At 41.6% G+C, this 25838-nt stretch overlaps 1 protein-coding gene across 5 annotated transcripts in view; it reads right to left on the bottom strand.

Annotated features, from left to right (window-relative positions):
- The window catches only part of MED12L (mediator complex subunit 12L), a 777103-nt gene that overhangs the window by 85527 nt on the left and 665738 nt on the right, over positions 1-25838 (bottom strand). For 2 of the 5 annotated variants that reach the window (XM_073625995.1, XM_073625994.1), the window contains exons 40-42: positions 15257-15340; positions 12311-12531; positions 683-836 (exon numbers count right to left, since the gene is read on the bottom strand). The exons of 1 other annotated variant lie outside the window; for it this stretch is intronic. In XM_073625995.1, coding sequence (XP_073482096.1) covers positions 683-836; positions 12311-12531; positions 15257-15340 — 459 coding nt within the window. The remainder of the gene's footprint in view (positions 1-682; positions 837-12310; positions 12532-15256; positions 15341-25838) is intronic. 2 more of the 5 variants (XM_073625996.1, XR_012243786.1) reach the window with 2 other exon arrangements.

Here is a 25838-nt window from a genome sequence, read left to right as displayed (position 1 = left end):
TACTTTTTGCCGATTTCATTGCGACTTGCATAGACTTCTGTTAAACAAAGATGCAAGCTGCAATGAGATTGAAGGTGCAAATTGCAATGATTGATACAAGTTAGAGATCTATATAAATACGTATACTATTTAACTGTCAGAGTTTTAGATTGCATTACACATTTCATTCATCCCACAGATTACTGCACTGGTGCTTTTAAATGTTAATATAAAGGAAAAGTAACAGTAAAAAGCCCCACAGGGTTTAAGTGAGCATTCTTGTACTTTAATACCTTGTGGGCCATGTGAGCAGGGGCATGGAAAAGGTGCGTCCACTGGCTAAATGTTATGTGCTAAAAGGTGTCCCTCTTTCCAAGCTATGTATTCTTTCCAAGCTATTGTATTCTATTCAGTTTCTCACCAGTCATTCATTTGACTACTGTATATAACCAACTTTGTAATTGAATAAATGTAAAATATACAGTATGTGTGCTCTTCAAGAATTTGTACCCCTTAATAAACAAGCTGAATGTAGACATTTCTTTTTAAACTGTACAAAAATGCCAAGTAAAAAACTGAGTACAAAAGATTTACATTAAACATTAATGTTCCAAACAGATGGATTTAACGAAGCTGCGATTTTTGCTGGCAGTGGTGGGACTTATTGGGAACTCTTAATGTGTTAACAGTCTGTTCTTTCTACCTGTACAAGCCTTTGCTGGCGCATTTGCTGTTGTCTTTGTCTAGCTTGCTCTGGATTAAGTTGCACTGAGTTAATGTTCGTGTGAGGGACTTGGGTGGTTCCTTGCTCAAGACCTCCTCCAACCAAAGCATTCTGCAAAGCTGGATGAGTAAACCTGGATGAGAAAAACATGTGATGGTTAATATTGCTGAAGCTTCCAGCACAGTTCCTGTGCCTAAGCATGTAACATGCCTTGAGAGAATAACGTAAGCCATTTGCAAATCAGTTGTCACTCACACTTTCTGAGCTGAAATCAGGAGGAATGTCTACACCTTGTTTGCCTCTAGACCATGCTATCTTAATGAATAAAACAGGTCTACTAATATTAACTTCCAAATTCCTAAACAGATTCTAAAATTAATTTTGGTTCTACAAGAACGAGTTAAAGCACACCTGTAGTGAGGAAAACAGCACTTTACAAAGATAACCCCTGGATAGTCTAAGACCAAAATAAACCTTTCAGACACCTTCAGAAATCATAAATCAGTTATTTAATACTGAAAGTCAAAAACTGGTGGTGTTGTACACATAATCACTGCCATTTGCATTATCGTGTTACATTAAAATACTGAGTTTTTGACTTACCTGTAAAATCTTTTTCTTAAAGTACATCACAACACACGGAAATTTTACTCTTTTGCCACGTACACACGATCAGAATTTCCGTCAGAAAAAACTTGGATGGTTTTTACGACGGAATTCTGCTCAAGCTTGCCTTGCATACACACGGTCACACAAACGTTCTCTGAACTTTCCACCGTCAAGAACGCGGTGACGTACAACACTACGACGAGCCGAGAAAATGAAGTCCAATGCTTCCGAGCATGCGTCAAATTGTTTCTGAGCATGCGTCGTTTTCTGCGCGTCCGAATTGCATACAGACGATCGCATTTCAGAATAGGAACTTTTCCCAACCAAAAAATAGAGAATATGCTCTCAATGGAATTCCGCCAGCAAAAGACTGATGGAGCATACACAAGGCCGTATTTTCCGACAAAAAGCTCTCATCTGAGTTTTGCTGGCGGCATTTCCAATCGTGTGTACGCGGTATGAGACCATTGGATTCATAATTGGACACATAGCAAAACTAAAACCCAACCCTTCATAACTGCTCCCATTCTCAGCATGCCTCGCTTTAGTTAGCAAACAATATACAGTGGGGAAAATAATTAGTTGATCCCCTGCAGATTTAGTAAGTTTGCCCACTTACAAAGAAATGAAGGGTCTATAATTTTTTATCATAGGTGTATTTTAAATGATAGAGACAGAATATCAACAAAAAATCCAGAAAAACATGATACAAATGTTATAAATTGAGTTACAGTTCAGTAAGTAAAATAATTATTTGATCCCCTACCAACCAACAATAATTCTGGCTCCCACAGACTGGCTTCAGTATGTGCTCGTGTGGTACACAGATTAGTCCTGTCAATTTAAGAATGAGGGTGGTGACGGTAGCCTTAGGGAAGAAGACAGCTTGCCCACATCCCTATGAAACTGTACAATAGAACATTGTTTTCCTCTAAATGGGACTTTGTAAGGCAAGAGTCTTCAAACAGTATATCAAAATCACATATATAATTTTATTATCAAAAAAATTATTAAAATCATGACAGAAGACATGAAAAAAACTTGGTAAAAAGATAAGGATGCTGACAATTCAAGTGGTGATCACAATGACAATAGCATATAAAGGTACAACGATAAACACAGAAAACCACACCGACTATTACGGGTGATGTCTGCACATACAAAGAGTCCGACGCGTTTCGAGGTTTTAATTAGGTTGGAACCTCTTCTTCAGGGGCAGATGATGAGATAGGTGGTTATCATGTACAAAGAAAGGGCAAAACATCTTAAAAAACGTTCACGGTATGAGAAACAACATATGATCATAACAGTCAGAAATGTTTAATATATTTAGATAATATTCTCACCATGTAGTTTTTTGAGCACACATTTAGGGAGCATCCAGCTTTAAAAGAAAATCAGTGGGTACAGTGGCCCGCTGACAGGAAACGGACCTGTGGACCAACCCTAGCACCAAGGACAGGGTATAGGCATGCAGCCCAGAAACAAGACACAAAGGGCATCCTCCCACCCGCAAAGTAACGGCACTGATGACAGCTGTGGTGAATAGTGTATATCCCCTAAGACAAAAGGAAGGAACAATCTAATAGAATCCAATCCATAGATAAAAGGCAGAAAATCATCAAGATCAAAAAAGATGGACCTTATATCTAGTGTATATTGATATTAATATAATGGGGATATCAATCAGTCCACCAGCTTACCTATAGGCTCATACAGAGTGGAGATCACTCCCAACAGGTAGGAGGAAATCGCATTGGCACTTTAGCAGGGTAGGGATGAATGTTGAATCTCTCCGTGTGACCAGGTCTCACATCAGGAGGGAGAACAACATGGTTGGACACATCAGCATATAATGGCTGAAAAACAAAAACAAAAAGTATTGTGTGATTAATTAAAATCACAAGGGAACTAATATACAAATAACACTGCTGCAAGCAGTGTCCCAGCACAGCTAATCCACAGCACATTGATGTGTGAGTTGGCTTGCGTGTGCTGGGCTCACCTAACCCCTGTCTCTAGACAGAGCCTACAATTGTAGGAATAGAGATGAGCCGGTTACCTTGAAGAGTGGTAGAGTTGAACGGCCGGTCCGACGCCTATGCAGGCATGAGACTGACCGTTCAAAACATGAGGCTTTTCTAATACCGCTCATTAGTGTAAACATCAGCAACAGCTGATGAGCCAGTGAGCATCATGGACAGCGGGAGGGGGAGGGATCACTCTCTGAATCCCCGGCCCACAGGCCCGCCTACTTGGTCCCACCCATGTTTCAGAGCACAGAGGGAGGAAACATCCAGCTCTGGCAACAGCTGACACGTGCTGGGAGGGGACCGGTGTCCGCGTTGGGGACCCACGGCGCATTGATCGCCATGGTGACGAGACAGACACATTGCCCCAATCATGTGCGATCACTAAGATGATAGGCCAAAAGCGCCAGAGGGAAGGAATGGCACATTGGCCCCCGTGCACCGAGTGGACTACTAAGGCGCATGCCGACCGTCTCTCCAGCGCAGTATTGGTCCAAGAGCCAGATCCACAGCATTGCAGAGCACTAGTACCCAGGACTCTATGGAGGAAGAAAGAATGTATAAATAGGAATCCACGACAGTGGAGAAGCATACCAGAAGAAAAACAGAAAAAAAAAAACCTAAAGAAAGCAACAGACAGACAAAATAATATCAATAACAGCATATATGAAAAAATTATATATAAAGTAACAAATAGGAAGAAGAAGAATCGTCAGATTGTAAGCTGGTGCCAACATATATAGCGGGCATGTAATATAATTAGAGCATGTGCACATAATTAAATTGGAATATCCAGCATAACCTGATTGGCCTGTATTAATAAAAAGTCTAATGATGACCAGCCTGCCCGTTTCACTAAAATTCGAATAGGAGTTTTGTGGCTTACAGGGAAGAGCATGCATATAGCATTGAATCATAATTGGTGAAGATTTTACAAAAACTGAGGTGTGTTTACCTCGGAGGGGTCCCACTTGGGGCCCCCAAAGGTAATACCCTCCAAAAAGGGTCATAATGAAATGGCATCATTCAAGCCAGGAGGCTTAGTAGCCTGTAGGCGATAGATCCATTTCTGTTCTTTCTGCAACAGAATTTTATTCCAATCCCCGCCGCGTAACCCTGGATGGACACGATCCAGAATCAAAAAGGACACTTTGGGGAAGTTGCCTGTGTGAAACGTCGAGACATGTCTTCCCAGTGGTAAGCTGGGATTGCAGGATTTCATAGCGGCTATGCCCGCCGCCAGAACTCCTGACTAGTTTTGCCCACATAGTAGCATGCACACTCGCAAATCAACAGGTATACCACACCTATTGTTTTACAATTTGCGAAGTGTTTAGGAGCATACTTGTGGCCATTCGGTAGTTTAATGTTGGGTTTGATGTTCATAAACTGACAGTATGGGCATCTGCCACACCGAAAGGTGCCAGGGCGTTTGCAGGGGTCACGTTTACCCACGCCTCCCCCTGAAAATTCACTGGATATTAAATTGTCCCTGATGGATTTGGCTCGCTTAAAAGTGAAGGATGGTTTGTCCTGCACAAAGGGGCCAATGGTGGGATCTAGTTTTAGGACATGCCAATATCTTTCAACAATGTTTTTCACGGTCCTGTGTTGGTTGGAATACCTAGTTATAATCCGAATGGGGTTGATTTTATTGATCTTGGGTTCTGCATTGAAAATTAGTGCATGTCTAGGTTTCAAACATGCCCGTCTGAAGGCCCTCTTTAAACATGTTTTGGAGTACCCACGTGTCAGGAGTCTCTCCCTCAGCCTGTCTGCCTCTCTCTTAAATACAGTGTCATCAGTGCAGTTCCTCCTGACCCATAGGTACTGACTGTAGGGAATCGAACGGATCAGGGGTTGGGGGTGAAAGCTGGTGGCATGTAGGATGGAATTTCCAGATGTCGGTTTACGGTACAGGGAACTGGTTAGTGAACCATTCTGTTGCTTATGGATGGTCACATCCAGAAAAGTAATCTCATGTTCGTGGAATGTCATGGTAAGAGTGAGATTGAATGGGTTGGTATTTAATTTTTGCACAAAAGTTAGGAGATTGTCCGGGGTACCGTACCAGACAAGCAAAATGTCGTCTATGTACCGACGCCATATCACCACATTGGCCATGTGGGGACAGGTAGATGTGGACTGTTCCAACCAGCTTTCCCATTCCCCCAGGCACAGGTTCATGTATGATGGGGCACAGGACATCCCCATAGCGACCCCCTGTACCTGGAGGAAAAAGTCACCGTTAAACATAAAATAATTGTGATGCAGGATGAAATCTAGAGCATCAATTAGGAAATGTCTTTTTCCGTCACTCAGATGGGCATCTCGTGACAGCACATGTCGAATGCAAGCCAGTCCTTTTTCATGAGGTATTGAACTATACAATGTTTCAACGTTCAAGGCCACCACTCACAAAATCAGAGCATGATTTTATTAGAACTGCTTTACCCCGCACCCCAACGTTTTATGCTTTACCCAAACTGCATAAAGATATACGTAAACCATCAGGCCGGCCAATAATTTCGGGACACGGGTCCCTTACGGAGAAATTAAGCCAATATATAGACGGACATCTGCGGCCATATGTGTTAAGCATGTATCTTTTGCAAATCATAGACAGCATCCACGTTCCACCAAAATCATTATTGGTGGCCTTGGACGTTGAAGCATCCTGCATCACAATTATTTTATGTTTAAAGGTGACTTTTTCCTCCAGGTACAGGGGTCGCTATGGGGACGTCCTGTGTCCCATCATACGCGAACCTGTACCTGGGGGAATGGGAAAGCTGGTTGGAACAGTCCACATCTACCTGTCCCCACATGGCCAATGTGGTGATATGGCATAGGTACATAGATGACATTTTGCTTGTCTGGGACGGTACCCTGGACAATCTAACTTTTGTTCAAAAATTAAATACCAACCCATTCAATCTCACTCTTACCATGACATTCCACGAACATGAGATTACTTTTCTGGATGTGACCATCCATAAGCAACAGGATGGTTCACTAACCAGTTCCCTGTACCGTAAACCGACATCTGGAAATTCCATCCTACATGCCACCAGCTTTCACCCCCAACCCCTGATCCGTTCAATTCCCTACAGTCAGTACCTACGGGTCAGGAGGAACTGCACTGACGACACTGTATTTAAGAGAGAGGCAGACATGCTGAAGGAGCGACTCCTGACACGTGGGTACTCCAAAACATGTTTAAAGAGGGCCTTCAGATGGGCATGTTTGAAACCTAGACATGCACTAATTTTCAATGCAGAACCCAAGATCAATAAAATCAACCTCATTCGGATTATAACTAGGTATTCCAACCAACACAGGACCGTGAAAAACATTGTTGAAAGATATTGGCATGTCCTAAAACTAGATCCTAAAAAAGCCCCTTTGTGCTGGACAAACCATCCTTCACTTTTAAGCGGGCCAAATCCATCAGGGACAATTTAATATCCAGTGAATTTTCAGGGGGAGGCGTGGGTAAACGTGACCCCTGCAAATGCCCTGGCACCTTTCGGTGTGGCAGATGCCCATACTGTCAGTTTATGAACATCAAACCTAGCATTAAACTACCGAATGGCCACAAGTATGCTCCTAAACACTTCGCAAATTGTAAAACAATAGGTGTGGTATACCTGTTGATTTGCGAGTGTGCATGCTACTATGTGGGCAAAACTAGTCAGGAGTTCTGGCGGCGGGCATAGCCGCTATGAAATCCTGCAATCCCAGCTTACCACTGGGAAGACATGACTCGGCATTCACGCAGGCAACTTCCCCAAAGTGTCCTTTTTGATTCTGGATCGTGTCCATCCAGGGTTACGTGGCGGGGATTGGAATAAAATTCTGTTGCAGAAAGAACAGAAATGGATCTATCGCCTACAGGCTACTAAGCCTCCTGGCTTGAATGATGCCATTTCATTTCGACCCTTTTGGAGGATTTTATCTCCGGGGGCCCCGAGTGGGACCCCTCCGAGGTAAACACACCTCAGTTTTTTTTAAATCTTCACCAATTATGATTCAATGCTATATGCATGCCCTTCCCTGTAAGCCACAAAACTCCTATTCGAATTTTAGTGAAACGGGCAGGCTGGTCATCATTAGACTTTATATCAATACAGGCCAATCAGGTTGAATTTATGCTGGATATTCCAATTTAATTATGTGCACATGCTCTAATTATATTACATGCCCGCTACATATGTTAGCACCAGCTTACAATCTGACAATTCTTCTTCTTCCTATTTGTTACTTTATATATAATTTTTTCATATATGCTGTTATTGATATTATTTTGTCTGTCTGTTGCTTTCTTTAGGTTTTTTTTTTTCTGTTTTTCTTCTGGTATGCTTCTCCACTGTCGTGGATTCCTATTTATACATTCTTTCTTTCTCCATAGAGTCCTGGGTACTAGTTCTCTGCAATGCTGTGGATCTGGCTCTTGGACCAATACTGCGCTGGAGGGATGGTCGGCATGCGCCTTAGCAGTCCACTCGGCGCACGGTGGCCAATGTGCCATTCCTTCCCTCTGGCGCTTTTGGCCTCCCGTCTCAGTGATCCCACATGATCAGGGCAATGTGTCTGTCCCGTCACCATGGCGATCAACGCACCGCGGGTCCCCGACGCGGACACCGGTCCCCTCCCAGCACGTGTCAGCTGTTGCCAGAGCTGGATGTTTCCTCCCTCTGTGCTCTGATACGTGGGTGGGACCAAGGAGGGCGATCCCTCCTCCCCCCTCCCACTGTCCATGACGCTCACTGGCTCATCAGCTGTTGCTGATGTTTACACTAATGAGCGGTATTAGAAATGCCTCATGTTTTGAATGGCCAGTCTTATGCCTGCACGGACTGGCTGTTCAACTCTACCACTCTTCAAGGTAACCGGCTCATCTCTATTCCTACAATTGTAGGCTCTGTCTGGAGACAGGGGTTAGGTGAGCCCAGCACACGCAAGCCAAGTCACACATCAATGTGGTGTGGATTAGCTGTGCTGGGACACTGCTTGCAGCAGTGTTTTATGTATATTGGTTCCCTTGTGATTTTAATTAATCACACAATACTTTTTGTTTTTCAGCCATTATATGCTGATGTGTCCAACCATGTTGTTCTCCCTCCTGATGTGAGACTTGGTCACATGGAGGGATTCAACATTCATCCCTACCCTGCTAAAGTTCCATGCGATTTCCTCCTACCTGTTAGGAGTGATCTCCACTCTGTATGAGCCTATAGGTAAGCTGGTGGACTGATTGATATTCCCATTATATTAATATCAATATACACATCTTTTTTGATGTTGATGATTTTCTTCCTTTTATATCTATGGATTGGATTCTTTAAAATTGTTCCTTCCTTTTGTCTTAGGGGATATACACTATTCACCACAGCTGTCATCAGGACGCCCTTTGTGTCCTGTTTCTGGGCTGCATGCCTATACCATGTCCTTGGTGCTAGGGTTGGTCCACAGGTCCATTTCCTGTCAGCAGGCCACTGTACCCACTGATTTTCTTTTAAAGCTGGATGCTGTCTAAATGTGTGCTCAAAAAACTACATGGTGAGAATATTATCTAAATATATTAAACATTTATATTAAACATTTCTGACTGTTATGATTCTATGTTGTTTCTCATACCATGAACGTTTTTAAGATGTTTTGCCCTTTCTTTGTAAATGTACAGATAACCACATGTACATCTCATCATCTGCCCCTGAAGAAAAGGTTCCAAACCTCGAAACGCGTCGGCCTCCTTGTATGTGCAGACCTCAGCTGTAATAGTCGGTGTGGTTTTCAGTGTTTACCATTGTACTGTACCTTTGTATGCTATTGTCATTGTGATCTTTACCAAGTTTTTTCATGTCCTCTGTCATGATTTTAATAATTTTTTTGATAATAAAATTATATATGTGATTTTGATATACTGTTTGAAGACTCTTGCCTTACAAAGTCTCATTTAGAGGAAAACAATGTTCTATTGTCAATTTAGGAAGGTGCTCCTAACGACCACTGGTTATGTGTATAAAAGACACCTGTCCACAGAATCTCTTTCTTCCATTCAAACCTCACAATCGTGGGCAGGACCAAAGAGCTGTCAAAGGACGTCAGGGACAAGATTGTAGACCCACACAAGGCTGGAATGGGCTACAAGATTATAAGCAAGAAGTTTGGTGAGAAGGAGACAACTACTGGAGTGATTATTCGCAAATGAAAGAAATGCAAAATAACCATCTATTGCCCTCAGTCTGGAGCTCCATGCAAGATTTTGTTTCATGGGGTAAGGATGAACAAAGTGACGGATCAGCCCAGAACTACATGGGAGGGGATAGTGAATGATCTCAAGGCAGTTGGAACCACAATCACCAAACAAACCATTGGAAACACAATACGCCGCCATGGATTTAAATCCTGCAGCGCCTGCAAGGTCACCCTCCTCAAGAAGGCACATGTACAGGCCTGTCTGAAGTTTTCCAATAAACATCTAAATGATTCAGAGAAGGATTGGGAAAAATGTGCAGTGGTCAGATGAGACCAAAACTGAGCTCTTTGGCATTAACTCGACTCGCTGTGTTTGGAGGAAGTAAAATGCTGACTACATCCCTAAGAACACCATCCCTATAGTCAAGCAGGGAGGTGGAAACATTATGCTTTGGGGCTGTTTCTCTGCTAAAGGTACAGGCCGACTTTGCTCCATTGAGGGGTCAACGGACAGGGCCGCATATTGTAAAATCTTGGATGAGAACCTTCTTCCCTCAGCCAGAACACTGAAGATGGTTCATGGATGGGTCTTCCAACTTGACAATGACCCAAAATATACCACCAAGGCAACAAAGGAGTGGCTCAAGAAGAAGCACATTAAGGTCATGGAGTGGCCTAGCCTGTCTCCAGACCTTAATCCTATAGAAAATTTATGGAGGGAGCTAAAACTTCGAGTTGCCAAGCAACAGCCAAAAAAACCTTAAGGATTTAGAAAAGATCTGTATAGAAGAGTGGACCAAAATCCCTCCTGAGATGTGTGCAAACCTGGTAACCAATTACAAGGAACGTCTTACCCCTGTGTTTGCCAACAAAGGTTTCTCCACTAAGTCATGTTCTGCTTGGAGATCAAATATTTATTTTACTTACTGAACTGCAACTCAATTTATAACATTTATATAATGTGTTTTTTTTTGGGGGGGGGGGGATTTGTGGTTGATATTCTGTCTCTATCATTTAAAATACACCTATGATAAAAATTATAGACACTTCATTTCGTTGTAAGTGGGCGAACTTACAAAATCTGCAGGGTATCACGTTATTATTTTCCCCACTGTAGGTGTGATCATAGACAAAGCAAGAAGAGTCCGGTGCCCTGTGATGTATTTCAAAAAAAGAATTTGGCAGGTATATAATAAAAACCCGGGGGTTCTTGATTGTACATGGATGCAGCACATAGGAATGGTATTCTTAGACCATTGGGAAGCAAAGTTAACAGAGTAGCAGTGTGCAGGGATTAAAAACTTGCAACACCTTATTTGCAAAGAAGAGTATCATTTACAAGATGTTGACAGTATTAGGTTCATCATGCAGAGAGATGAGGTATCAACATGGCAAGATGGAAGAAAAGGATTGATGTGGTCAGTATGCCCAGGATTAAGCACAAGACCAGCCAGATGATGGTGAACTTAAGGGCTTGTTCAAACTTGACTTCATTTCTAATGCTTAACAAATGCTCCTATAGCGTTAGCATGGGTGTTAGACTCGTGTTAAAGAACTTTAGTGTGTGCATTAGACTGGCATTTTAAAGCATTAATGACAAGTTAAAAATGCTCCCCAAACACCCTATGGGCAGTTTTGAAGCATTTGATTAGCGTTAAGGCACCTTAAAACCGCTTCACAAACGCCTATTTCATTACAGGAAATAAACAAATCTTAACGCCCCGCAACCGCACCACAACTGCCTGCCAGAACGTTTGCAAAGCGTTGTCATAGACTTGAATGGGAGGTGTTGAAAGGCTTCAAGCACCTCCTGACCCGACATGAGGCTTCAATTTTGAAGCAATGCGATGCTAACACTTCATGTTTTGATCATGTGAACAGCACTGTGTACTGTCCATTGTATCATTTGCATAGGAGTTTGAGGGACATTTTTAATGCCTTTCAAACACTTGCCTCGAACCCCAGTGTGAATTTAGTCTAATACAGTCTACCTCCCTGTAGATACAAGTGTTTACAAATAAAGTGTTACAAATTTTTAATCCCTGCTACTCTGTTTCCTTTGGATGTTACTGGCTGGACCACTCACTGATCTGTTGGAGGAGCTGCAGGATTGATGTTTACTCCTGAAGTTCCATTCCCTTGCTGACTCATGGATATATCATGAACTATAAAGTGAAGTGAGCTGTTTTCCTAAAGGCCGGATACCATCTTCTATTGCTTAGACCACTGGGATGTCCACAAGCAATCCCATGAGGGATGGGCAACACAACAAAACATCCCCTAACAAGACAAGTTAATGACCCTTAGAGGGCCACCTGTAGAACTTTCTGACCAAAGCCAGCATCCACTGATGCCTGAACATACACCTATTAAAACTTAGCAAACGTGTGAGCAGAAGAACAGGTAACAGCATTGCCTGTTGCTGAAAAGCCCAAGAAGCACCAACATTTTTAACAGAGTGAATCTTTAGAGGGAAAGGGGGAAATCTTCCTTCTCAGGTCATATGCTTGCTGGACTGGCCAAATTTCAACCCATGTATGGCCAGCTTTGGGGTCTTAAAAAGTTCTGAAGCCAGACACTCAGCATAACAGCCAGGCAGCTAGTATTTCCAGAAGAAGGCCAACAATCATAGCCCTCCCAGTTTCTCTCATAACAGGCCTACAAGCTTTAGGAGTACCAAAACTCATCAGTAAATATCAGGAAAATTACTGTTCTGTCTAGCAGTTTACTTGTAATACACTTTGGTAAAATTCCAGTGGGATCTTACCGTTGATTACTTGCCATGGACTGTATATAGGTGGCTCCCTGCTGTTGCAAGTATCCACTGGGCTGTTGCTGCATCTGTCGTAGCCGTTCTACTAGGTCAGAGCCTGGAAGAGCAGCGGCATTGGTCCGTGGATTATAACTAGGTGAAAGTAATATATTGCCACTTTGATGCTGCTGCACTGGCACCTGGGTGCCATACATTGTATACCCATGTGGAAAGGGCTGAAACACAATAATACACATATATAAGTAATGTTAAAGTAAAGCACAGCCATGCAATGTATAGGTTTTTTAGTATAATAAATGCGTTCTGTTATTATTAATTTGTTATGTGTTTAAATAAAAAAATAAAACGTAATCTATGAATAAAATGTATATACAGTAAAACCTTGGTTTGAGAGTAACTTGGTTTGAGAGTGTTTTGCAAGACAAGCAACATTTTTAAATAAATTTTGACTTGATATACAAGCGATGTCTTGATATACAAGTGTCATGTCACAACTGAGTAAAAAAGAGAACAGAGGCACCTCTAAGTGTAGCAATATGGTTACATTTAAAGAAGGTACAACATTTAGCAACTCACATGGTTGATGATTAAAACAGGCACATCTAAGTATGCAGGCATCCGGGGTAAAGCTGTCCACATAGACCATTCTCCTCACCGCCGTCGACGACGTCCCTTCCATGCCGTGCTCCATGAGCGCTTCGATCACTCTACTATGGGGTAGTCTTCCCGGTCACGATTGCAGACTGACAGCAGTGAGAGCCGGCGGTACGGAGGATGGTCTATGTGGACAGCTTTACCCTGGATGCCTGCATACTTAGATGTATCTCTTTTAACCATCAACAATGTGAGTTTCTAAATGTTGTACCTTCATTAAATGTAACCATATTGTTACACTTAGAGGTGCCTCACTTCTCTTTTATACTCTGTAGCTCCTGCTGGATTTTGCTTCTAATCCCCTTGTGGAGGCTTCCATTTGTGGATGGACATTTTATGGTTACACAACCTATCACATTGCTATAATATTTTTATATGGACTAAAAACTGAAGGACTTATGAATAAATGGTTGTGGAACGAATTATTTGAGTTTCCATTATTTCTTATGGGGAAATTCGCTTTGATATACAAGTGCTTTCGATTAAAAGCATGTTTCTGGAATGTTTTACGCTCGCAATCAAAGATTTTACTGTATACTGTAGATTATGTGATTTCTAAGCACAGTAGTGCATGCAGATTTGGAGGTAACACTCTGATAAGGCTGTTGTGTTAGCCTAGCCTATGCTAAATGACTGCCCATGCAGATGCTTTACCAATTCCTAGTGATTGTAAAATTACATTGAATAATACATTTTTATTACCTGTATAATGGATATGACACCTACACAGCATACAGCACCACACAGCATATACAGCACAGTGGACACAGTATCACACACCATACCCAGCACACTAGATGTGGCATGTAGCAGTACACACTAAACATGACATGGCATATAACAGCACAAACTATACCTAGTACACTACAAGGTACATGGAAGCACACACCATACCAAACACACTAGCCATGGCATTTAGCAGCACACGCTTTTTAAAAAACAGTAGACATGGCACATGGCAACACATAATAAACACGGCACATAGCAGTATATAGCATACCCAACACCAGAGATAGCACACAGCGTTACACAACATATCCAGTACACTAGACAGGGCACCTAGAAGTATACAGTATACCCAGCACAACAGACATGGCACATGTCTACATGTCAACATACACCATATCCAAAACACTAGACATGGCACATAGCAGCACCCCAGCATACTTAGCACACTAGACATTGCACAGCAATTTTCCTATGCTATGGTGACAATTAGTGAGTAAAGTTTGGTGTACACAGTTTCTGAACTATAAAAGCAAGATAGTGCAGAATGTATTACAAAACAAGAACTGTCACTTCCAGTTTTGGTAACCAGACAACCTATACATAGAGTAAAGTGTGCTGTATTATGTGATTTAGTTTTTTTCAGTTAAAGATTTGTATTCAATACGCTTTATGAAAGCATTCCTCTAATAGCACTGTAACATAATCACTTACTTTGCTCCACTGTGAAAATTCTCAAACAAATGGCAATATTTTGTCTTTATACAGTATATAGACAAACCCTTAGTGCAGATCACATCATGTATTAATAACATGAATAATCCTGCAGAGAACATTCAATGTTTGGAGGAGAAGACAGTCAAATTACTTTGACAGGTCACATATCATCCTCATCCTCCTGGCACATTTTTTTCATTGAAATTAATGAAACAATAGTTGTGGTAGAGAAATACCCCTGCTTTTTCAATGCATGGTTGGTTATCACAACACACTAAAACAGATACAACACTATAAAAAAAAAAAAGCTATTATGACTACCTGACTACCACTGGTTTCTGTTTCAAGAAATGGGTACACTTTGCTAGCTTTTCATATTTTCATGTGTAAGTAATGTATATTTCTCATATATAAAATAAAAACAATAAGATGTCTATTGTTCTATTGCACTTGAAAAGTTAGCATGAAATGGGTTAGGGTGGCAGGGCAAGCTTTTCTAGACACCTGTGTCCTTACAGAGCATGGATATGTTCAATCATTGTAGACAATTTTTCAAACCCTTACCAAGACAAGCACTCCCCCCCCACCATCCTTCACACATACACACATATCCATCACTCTCTCTCTCTCGCTCAATATTTCTTCCTAATATAAATTAGGAACAAACTATAGACTATAACAATTTAAAATCCATAAATTAATTTTACAGAATTTTCCTAATCACGGGCAGTGTTTCATGCAGCAAGATCACATCATGGTAAGAAAATATCCAAAATGGTACATAGATTAGCTAATATAGGTGTTTGCTTATTAAGTATCTGGGCTGTACTGCATTGGATTTACCTGTGCTTGCTGAATGCTTGGATAAGGCTGGGCATGTGGTTGCACTTGAGGAGAAAACATAGCAGCCTGTTCCACTGTTTGACCCTGCACACAATATATAGAATAGAAATAAAGTACATTTCATATAGCTAAGAAAGCAGAGGGTTTGAACTTTTAGTCAGGGGTCTTCATATGACTGGGACTATAACTACTGCCATATCACACTCAGAGCCCAAAAACCACAAGGCAACCTAGGAATGAGCCTAAGGGCATAGTGGGTGTCAAAAGGGCCCAATTAGAACCTTCATCCTTCTGCAGTAAGACAGAGGAGTAGGTTAAAGCTGTGTGCTTGTCTATCACTTCACAAGCATAGATGTAATTGGAGGCAGCTATCTGGTGGGACCATGCAAATACAGACAAAGGAATATGAGTATCTTTGCTGTGCCTTTTTGTAATCCCCTTAGCAATATCAATTGAAGGGATGGTGGCCACAGCTACTACCTTGCCTGGGACCCCATTTTGCCTTAATCTGTCTCTGATCACATCCACGCATAGGATATTGGACCATGCAGCACAGGAAAAATCTAAAAGGCCTTTTTGCCTTTTGTGTAGTTGCATAACTTAACCAAAGCAAAAGTAAAATTTGACTAATAATTAGGAAATATTTAGTCAGATAACAGTAAACGCAATCAGTATGTGCTTACATTAGTTATTGGCACAGCCGAATGTACTGTGATAACATTTCCTTAAAATGACACTAGGGGCATGAAGCGCTGTATCAGTTAAAGAGATGAGGCAAACCATTTAACACTATGAGGGGTGCTTACAACTGTCAGCTTTTATTTATTTATGTAAAAACACTATCCCAAAAGAAAGAAAAAACAGTTTGCTGTAACTGCTTATAAAGTATTAGCTGGAGTTTGGCTTCACTTTGTTAGTGTATTTAAATCTGCTACTCCATATAGCACTCCCCTCCCCTCAGACTGACAATACTGCTGTCCAAAGGTGCCCCTGTGCTCCTTTATCCAGAGTGTTGGCACGCTAAACCCAGTACACACGAGCAGGAGACATTTGCCGATTCAAAAAAGAAAAGGCCAATAGCAGAGAGTGCTGATCGGAGTGTTCTTGGCGGGGGAAGGGCAGAGGCGCCCCCTTGTCAGAACACAACAGCTCAGTAGGGGGGATTGCTGTACTAATCTTGCATGGTTAGTACAGTGTCTCCGACCAGAAGGGTTGCATAAAAGGAAATTGGTGTGGTACTGGGCAGATCACCAGGTGAAATCAGAGGGGAAAAAAAGCCTAAGAAAAGAAAACGAATGCAGCCACCACATCTAATGATTGGTAAGCTGAAATATAATACATTTTTTATTTTAGGTTTAATACAGATTTAAGTCTTTGTACTGGTGCTGTTAAATCAACTTCACTGTGTAATCAACAGTACACTTTAGGCTCACCATTTACATTCAATTTGGAAGTAGATTTCAAACTTTCAAATCCTCCCGGCTAATGCAATTTGATGAATGGTCCAGACATCGTCCATCTTTACTCAAAGACATTGACACTAGGGAGGGGGCACTGTAATGGGTTTGCTGTAGTGGCCAGACCTGTAGTAATGATCCTGGACTGCAAGGCAGAATGGATCTAACATACCTCCCAACTTTTTGAGATGAGAACGGGGGACACCTATTAGCAAAAGTATGTAGGCACAGGACACCCCCCCACCCCCCGCCACACCCCCTTAAAGGAGAATTATACAAAAAATATGATTAGTTAAACCCAGAAGTGCTTTTTTTTTACCACTACTATTCTTTTATATTGACTTTTGAAATTTACAAATGCAGTAATTTAGAAATTAGATGAAAGGTTTAGCAATGGGGAACACTTTTTTGAAGATAAAATGTGCATTTTATATATACAGTACAACTATACAGAGCAGACTAACATGAGGGACAAATGAGGAAGAAAGAGGGACAGAGGGACTTTGTTCAAAATCAGGGACAGTCCCTCGAAATCAGAGACAGTTGGGAGCTATGGAATTAAAGCGGAATTACAGGCTTTTTTTTTTATTATTAAAAGTGAGCAGCTACAAAAAGTTTAGCCCTGCTCCTCTTGCTCTCCTCTCCTCGGCGCATCTATTGGAACCGTGGGCACCCAGCCATGACAGCTTGCGGCATTTCGGCCGGGCGCGCATAAGCGCATGCGTGAGTCACGCTGCGCTCTCCCAGTGGACAGGCAATCTTCTGGGACCTGTCACGTGTCACAGAAGATTGCCGAGAGGGAGAGACCACCTAGGGGAGAGGAGGAGCCGCCTAGGCGGCCCGTGGGCGGAAGGAGGAAGTGGGACAGGAAGTCCCTCTCTAAAGTAGTCACCCAATCCCCCCAAAAAAAAGTTACCTGCCAAATGTGTCATGTAATGGGAGGAGGAGTGCTTAAAGTGGAAGTTCCACTTTTGGTTGGAACTCTGCTTTAATAATGTACAAAACTGCCAGTGCTACTAAATTACGGTAATCTGTTACATCTGGTAACCAACTAACACAAATACAAATGTGGGGAAGCATGAAAGGAGAACCCATGAATTTTAGCCTTTTATCCAGGTCTCTATTCTGTGCTTACATAGCATGCAAATTCTCTTAAAAAGGATCCATACTTGACTTCTCTCTACCATCATTTGTGTTCTCCTTGTTAAATGCTGTGAAGTGAGCTATGTATATTATCAGTTATATATTTCAGCTCTATAACACACTGTTGACATACCACTGTGTGAACACTGTCAGCTTCGTGGGAATGAAAAACCTTTTGGAGGCTTCTCATCTTAAATTGGGAGGCCGCGTGTTGTGCGAGGTTGCATTTTGCTGAGGACACATGGTTTGGGAATGCAGACCACAACTGAGATAATACGCTGGACCTGCTGCTTCAATAAGTGGACAAATGACTGCTATGCTTATTTGTCAGCTACGTTGGTGGCTAGTACCCTTTTTACTCACCCTGGTAAAACATGCTTGGCTGGACAATCTTGCTGTGAATTTCTCATGTGATCTTTTCCTAAGGACGAAAGTATATGTCCTGCACTGTTATTTCTAATAAAACACCTACTGAGTCTTAAGTAAACAATGGGCGCTGTTTCTACTTTCATACAATCTGACGCATTGTCATTGTACAAATAAAGTTCGATGTTGAAAATCATCAGCAGAATCTGTATTTCCTGTTAAGGCCATGACCCCATTTATGATAATATTTTAGAAGGGCTAATTGGGAAAGAGGATAGTGAATAATTCTATCATTTCTAGCTAACAGAAGACCATGTTGTTGACATAATGAAATGTTTTCATAGTTTCTATTGCTTGTCATGACATCTGGAATATATGGGCTTAAAAATACCTCAAGTGTTTTAGGTTCCTGAGCAATACAAACATTGTGATTATTATTATTGTTTATCGAGCAGTAAAATGCAGAGGGGTCAGTTCATGACACACATTCTATATGTTTGTATAGCAGATCTCCCCTTGTCTATAACCTACAGCTAAGGGTGCGAACAGTAATTAGTATGGGGTTGACAGCAGTTGAAAGGTTAGCATTTGTCCCATAGGACATATAATGTAACTACTTGAAGCAATTCATTCTTTTTATTTCTAATGGGAATATGAAAAATGATTCTCCTTGTCAGTTAATTCTAAAACATTTTAAGGGTGAGCATTGATCTCACAGGGATTCTGTTGTAATTATGAATTTAATGTGAGGCAAACTAAACCAAATAAACTATAATATGGAACCTGACAAATGTTGTGTCTATATTTTTTCCATGTAAAACGACCATCAAAAAAAAGTTTCCTACACCTCTCCAAAATCTCAGCTTCTGCCCCCTTACCCCTTCCTTCTACCCAAATATAACATTCTACCAAATACATATGCAACCTTAATAAAATAATATAATAGGACTAATGTATTTTTTTTTCTTCTTTTGCTAGAAAGACTGATGCCCCGTACACACGATCGGACTTTCCGACAACAAAACCGTGGATTTTTGTTCAAAGGATGTTGGCTCCAACTTGTCTTACATACACATGGTCACACAAATGTTGGGCAACAATTACAAACGTAGTGACGTACGTTATCTCTCCATTACGAACGCTAGTTATATCTATGGCTTGTATTTGATTCTGAGCATGCGTGGACTTTTGTCCAACGGACTTGTGTACACACGATCAGAAAGTCCGACAACAAACATTTGTTGGCGGAAAATTTGAGAACCTGCTAGCCAACATTTATTGGCGGAAAGTCCAACAACAAATGTTCAATGGAGCATACACACGGTCGGACTTTCCGCCAACAAGCTCACATCCAACATTTGTCGGAAAATCCGATCGTGTGTACGGGGCATGAAAGTTGTAGTAATCTAAATCCATGCTGTATTGCTAATGACTGCACCCAGCAATTCAAACTGCCCGGCACAAATCAGATTTAACTGCTAGTATTGAACTTGCTGACCCCATTGTGACATCAGAAATATGCTACCCGGCCTCTCCACCTAAAATATATAATGACATATAATTTACTGTCTGTGTTCCATTGCATTTCAAATAGTGATTTGATTTTTAATTAAGAAGTCACATTCGAAGACTCAAAAGCACTAGTGCTGGGGAAATGGCCACAAAGCCTCTTTTTTGCTTGTTTATTCCTCTTCACAGCCAGAAACATTGCCCCTCTTCCTAATGAGTGGTGGCTTGTGGGCCAGTGGACATGTACATTATGTAAATTAAATACTAGGACAAAAAAGATCAAATCAACCAAATATTGCTTGCATCTAAACCAAATCCTAGAAGCTTCACCTTTATTTTAAAACCTGGTATTGTCAGTGGAAATTGGGGTCTGTGGTTTACATGGCATATATGCACTGTGGATGAAAATGTTATTGTTGTTTTTTTTTTTTATAAAAACATTATGACACCTGGTAGGTAATCAATTCTATCCAGAGAGAATAAAACATACTCTCAATACAGCCTAAACTGTGAACAGGAATAACAGACTGATTTTGTCAATGAAAATACACATACACTAGATTGTCAAAAGTATTGGAACGCCTGCCTTTTAATGCACATGAACTTTAATGGCATCCCAGTCTAAAGCCCCGTACACATGAACGGATTTTCCGACGGGAAATGTGTGATAACAGGCCATTCGCGGGAAATTCCGACCGTGAGTATGGTCCATCGGACAAATGTTGGATAGCAGGTTTTAAAAATTTCCGTGGACAAATGTCTGTTGTCTGATTTTCCAAGTGTGTGTACACAAGTCCGTCGGACAAAAGTCTAAAGTACAAACACATGCTCGGAAGCAAGGACAATCCAGAAGCGGTCCGTCTTGTAAACTAGCATTCATAATAGAGAATTAACATTCGTGGCGTAGAAAATTATGAAATCTCCAAATGCAGTGCACAATTCTCTTCTTCTTTAATGGGATAATAATGAAGCTGCTTTGCTGGTGATACTGATGGAGTTATTGCAAACAAGTTTTCAAAGGCTTTCTTTTTCTAGTGATATCAAAAATAATTTTACATTGTATTTTTTTAAATGTAACTGCCTACTCCCAAACTGTCATTTGAAATAAAACAAATAGCCAAGTATTATTCTCCACAATTTTTTTTATTGTGCATTAAAAAAAGAAAACAAATAAAATTAGACATGCTATCTGCCAATAGCCAACCAAAAAGTGCATTCTATGCATCCAAAAATATAGAAAATATACCAAATCAAATCATTATTCAACCAAAAAAATTATGTCAAAGCAATAACTCCAAGGCCAATAATAAATAACATATTATCTCCTCCGATTCCACAACATGACTGGTTGACGAACGGCCATTCAGAAACTAACCGAAAAGCGCGGAATGAAAAGCGCGAATCAACACTCACCAAACTTCTACTAACACGTAATTAGCAGAAGGAGCCCAAAGGGTGGCGCTAAAGAGCTGAAAAACTATGTAGTACGTCAGTATGTTCGTGTTTGTTGGTCGACAATTCCTTGCCGTTTTGTATGCAAGGCAAGTTTAGGCCAACGCCCTTCGGACAAAAGTCCACGGTTTTGTTGGCCAACAATCCGATTGTGTGTACGAGGCTTTAGTCCGTAGGGTTCAATATTGAGTTGGCCCACCCTCTTCATGTACGTGTAAAGGCAGGCGTGCCAATACTTTTGACAATATAGTGTATATCCACGATTGGAAAAGTTCTTTTTTTTTTTTTACGTTACAACTGATTATTAGCTTTCCTTCCTGTACCCCTGTCAGATATTAGGCTAACAGCAACATACTGCTAAACTTATAATGCAAACAAACCATTCACATATAAATAAATATAATGCATATGTACTGTATGTAATAAAATATAACCACATGTTATCATATAGCATTCTGCTTTTTAATAAGACACCGATGGCAGACAAATGTTAAAATATTAATGAACTCCTGTCCATTCTATTGAGTATAAACATCATCACTTTATTATTAAGGGAACTTTAAACAAAAAGAAATAATGAATATAAATTATTCATGATGAAATGTTTTTTTGGTTGTTTTTTTTTTTCTGTATTAACTACATAATGCCATATGGTGCAAAGATAATAGAGCCAAGGTTTACATTTTCTATTTTTAAATTTACTCTAGAACATTTCTTTTTTATCAGCTATATGAAATACTTTTTGTATTTTTTATAATTCTTTACAATAATGTATCCTTCTTATGCCGCGTACACACGGGCGGACTTTTCGACAGACTAGGTCCAGCGGACTTTTCTAATGACTTTCCGACGGACTTTCGAATGAACGGACTTGCCTATACACGATCAACCAAAGTCCGACGGATTCGTACGTGATGACGTACGACTGGACTAAAATAAGGAAGTTCATAGCCAGTAATCAATAGCTGCCCTAGCGTCGGTCTTTGTCCGTCGGACTAGCATGCAGACGAGCAGACTTTTCGACCGGACTCGAGTCCGTCGGAAAGATTTGAAACATGTTTTATTTCTAGGTCCTTCTGACATTTGGGGGAAAAAAAGTCCGCTGGAGCCCACACACGGTCGAATTGTCTGACGGAGTCCGGTCCACCGGACCTAGTCAGTCGAAAAGTCTGCTCGTGTGTACGCAGCATAACTTGACCACTTTTTTGGCTGGTTTGGCAGTCATTGTTATACACATAGGATTGCCAACAATAATAAAAAGAGCAGCTAAAGATCATATAAAAAAGAAGTATGACCAAGCCTTGTTTGGCCATACTCCTCTTGTACGTCGAAGGAGTGCACTTACATTTGCTCTTCTGTGACTCTAGAAGGATTCTGACAATATTGTCTGCATTTACCCAGATGTCTGAATGGCAGCGGGCTCAGCCTCCCAGTGCACCGCTAAGCCAGCTGCTCCCACCCCCTCTCCTGCCTGGTACTCCAGTGAGCGCAGGAGGAGCAGAGCACAGAGAGGTGACTAATGCCACGTACACACAAGCGGACTTTTCAACGGACTAGGTCCGGCGGACTGGACTACCACGGACAATTCGATCGTGTGTGGGCTGCAGCAGACTTTTTTTCCCAAAAGTCAGACGGACCTAGAAATAAAATATGTTTCAAATCTTTCTGACAGACTCGAGTCCGGTCGAAGAGTCCGTTCGTCTGTATGCTAGTCCGATGGACAAAAAACGACGCTAGGGCAGCTATTGGCTACTGGCTATGAACTTCCTTATTTTAATCCGGTCGTACGTCATCACGTACGAATCCGTCGGACTTTGGTTGATCGTGTGTAGGCAAGTCCGTTCATTCGAAAGTCCGTCGGAAAGTCCGTTGAAAAGTCCGCCGGACCTAGTATGTTGAAAATTCCGCCCGTGTGTACGCGGCATAACAGTCACTGCTCCCAGCTCTGACCAGACTAAGAACTGAGTGATCAGTGGTCATGTGATCGCTCAGTTCTCGGTGTTATAACCGACATGGGAGAAGCTGCAGCATCACACGGATATTACAGCATGGAGGTGAGTGTGTGTTTTCTTCAAATCCCACACTTTTCCTTTAATTTGTCACTTCTGACTAAACCTGAACTCCAAGCAGATTAAAAAAAACATCAACTCATGCAGGTATATGTTTATTACAAAATCAAGTGTATGTTTTAAAGCAACTAGTGTCAGAGGCTCAGACTGGGAGAAAGAGGGGCAGGACTTGAGCTAATCAGTTGTACTGCATTGCTCACAAGCTAACAGAGAACATGCTGATAGGAGGAGAGATCAAAATGACAGAGACATCAACTTATCAGTCTGCGGTTTCTCCTTCACTGTCAAATAGTAGGCTGAGGGTGAGGAAAAGACCTAGCTGTATTACATTATTGCATTAGAGAAAAATCAAGTCATAAGGCTGTTTGCCCTGTCTGGGTTGTGTAAATCTCAGGAAAGAATAACACAACAATAAAACCGAAACACAAATCCTTTGATAGGTAAAACAGCATACACTATATTACCAAAAGTATTGGGATGCCTGCCTTTACACTTGCTCTAATTCATCCCAAAGGTGTTCTATCGGGTTGAGGTCAGGGCTCTGTACAGGCCAGTCAAGTTCCTCAACCCCAAACTCCCTCATCAATGTCTTTATGGACCTTGCTTTGTGCACTGGTGCGCAGTCATGTTGGAACAGGAATGGGCCATTCCCAAACTGTTCCCACAAAGTTGGGAAATAAAATAAAAATAAAATTGTACAAAATGTCTTGGTATGCTGACGCCTTAAGAGTTCCCTTCACTGGAACTAAGGGGCCAAGCCCAAAGCCTGAAATATAACCCTACAGCACAATCCTCCCTTCACCAAATCATTTGGACCAGTGCACAAAGCAAGGTCCATAAAGACATGAATGAGCAAGTTTGGGGTGGGTGAACTTCACTGGCCTGGACAGAGTCCTGACCTCAACCCGATATAGAACACCTTTGGGATGTATTAGAGCGGAGACTGCGAGCCAGGCCTTCTCATCCAACAACAGTGCCTGACCTCACAAATGTGCTTCTAGAAGGATGATCAAACATTCCCATAGACACACTCCTAAACCTTGTGGACAGACTTCCCAGAAGAGTTGAAGCTGTTCTAACTGCAAAGGGTGGGCCAACTCAATATTGAACCCTACGGACTAATGCCCCGTACACACGGTCGGACTTTGTTCGGACATTCCGACAACAAAATCCTAGGATTTTTTCAGACGGATGTTGGCTCAAACTTGTTTTGCGTACACACGGTCGCACAAAGTTGTCGGAATTTCCGATCGCCAACAACGCAGTGACATCAACCACGTACGACGAGACTAGAAAAGGCCAGTTCAGAACCAAGCGCGGCACCCTTTGGGCTCCTTTTGCTAATTTCGTGTTAGTAAAAGTTTGGTGAGAGACAATTTGCGCTTTTTCAGACTCGTGGCTTTCAGATCGTTTTCTGCGGTTCAGTTTGTGCTTGTGGGTTTGTATCTGCTCTTCAGTGCGTGCAAGCAAGTTCCGCATGACTTATAGTCATTGTGTTCTTGTTCGTTCGTTACTGTTTTTCAGGTCGCTCTTGACAGGCCTTGCTGTTCTTCAGTGTGTTCTGTTACTTCGTTCTGAGCAGCCGACCGTTTTCTAGCCATGTTGCGTATACGTACTCCTCGTAGTGTTCATGCTGTGCGGGGGCTTGGTGTTGGGGTCCTGACCTTGACACAAGTCCAGTCCATGAACAGGGTGGGGAGGAGTTCATGGACCAAGAATTGGTTGCTTCAGCGTGACCAGTTCTCGCATATGCCTTTGCTCCGTGAGATCCGTGAGAATAATCCTGATGATTTCAGGAACTTTCTCAGGATGACGGACCCCGTATTTCACCGTCTGCTGGCTTTGCTGACCCCCTATATCAGCAGGCAGGATACCTGCATGAGGCAAGCCATCACTGCGGAGCAGAGGTTGGTCACTACCCTGCGGTACTTGGCGACAGGGAGAAGCCTGCAGTTCTCGACAGGCATCTCCCCCCAGGCTCTGGGTATCATTATTCCGGAGACCTGTTCTGCCATCATACAGGTCCTGCAGAAGGAGTATATGAAGGTAAGATTTTTATCCTTTATTATAACATTTTATTGTATTGAATGTTTGATAATATATTGTATTTCTTTCCTCATTCCCTAATTACCATGATTGTAATATGCTGTGAATGTCCCCTGTGTTCTCATGCATGCTGGATTTTTCTGTAATTATTTTTTTAGTCCTTCATACATATTTGCCTTCAATAACCTCCCCAGCATGCTCTCCTGCCCTATATTCACCTCATGTAGTCACTTAACAATGTATTTTATCAGCTCCATATTAGTGCTTTACCCCAAACACCCCCTAAAATTTTTTGAAATGTGATTTGTGCTTTAAATTCAGGTAGAGTGCCAGAGGCATTTTTTTTGTGGTGTCCCCAAATCATTTTTATTAACCCTCCCTCTATCTATCCTCAATCATCTATCTGCTGACTTTGCCAAACCCATACACACTATACCCATCTCTTTTGTGCTCAGATGTATGGATGATTTACCCAAAGCATGTAGTGCAAGGGCCTCCCTGTATACTTTCAAATGGTACTGTTTAAAGTTTTTGTATCTT

The sequence above is a fragment of the Aquarana catesbeiana genome, linkage group LG04 (assembly GCF_042186555.1).
Source record: "Aquarana catesbeiana isolate 2022-GZ linkage group LG04, ASM4218655v1, whole genome shotgun sequence".
In the NCBI taxonomy this organism is placed as follows: domain Eukaryota; kingdom Metazoa; phylum Chordata; class Amphibia; order Anura; family Ranidae; genus Aquarana; species Aquarana catesbeiana.
This window is presented reverse-complemented; position numbering and strand designations above follow the sequence as displayed.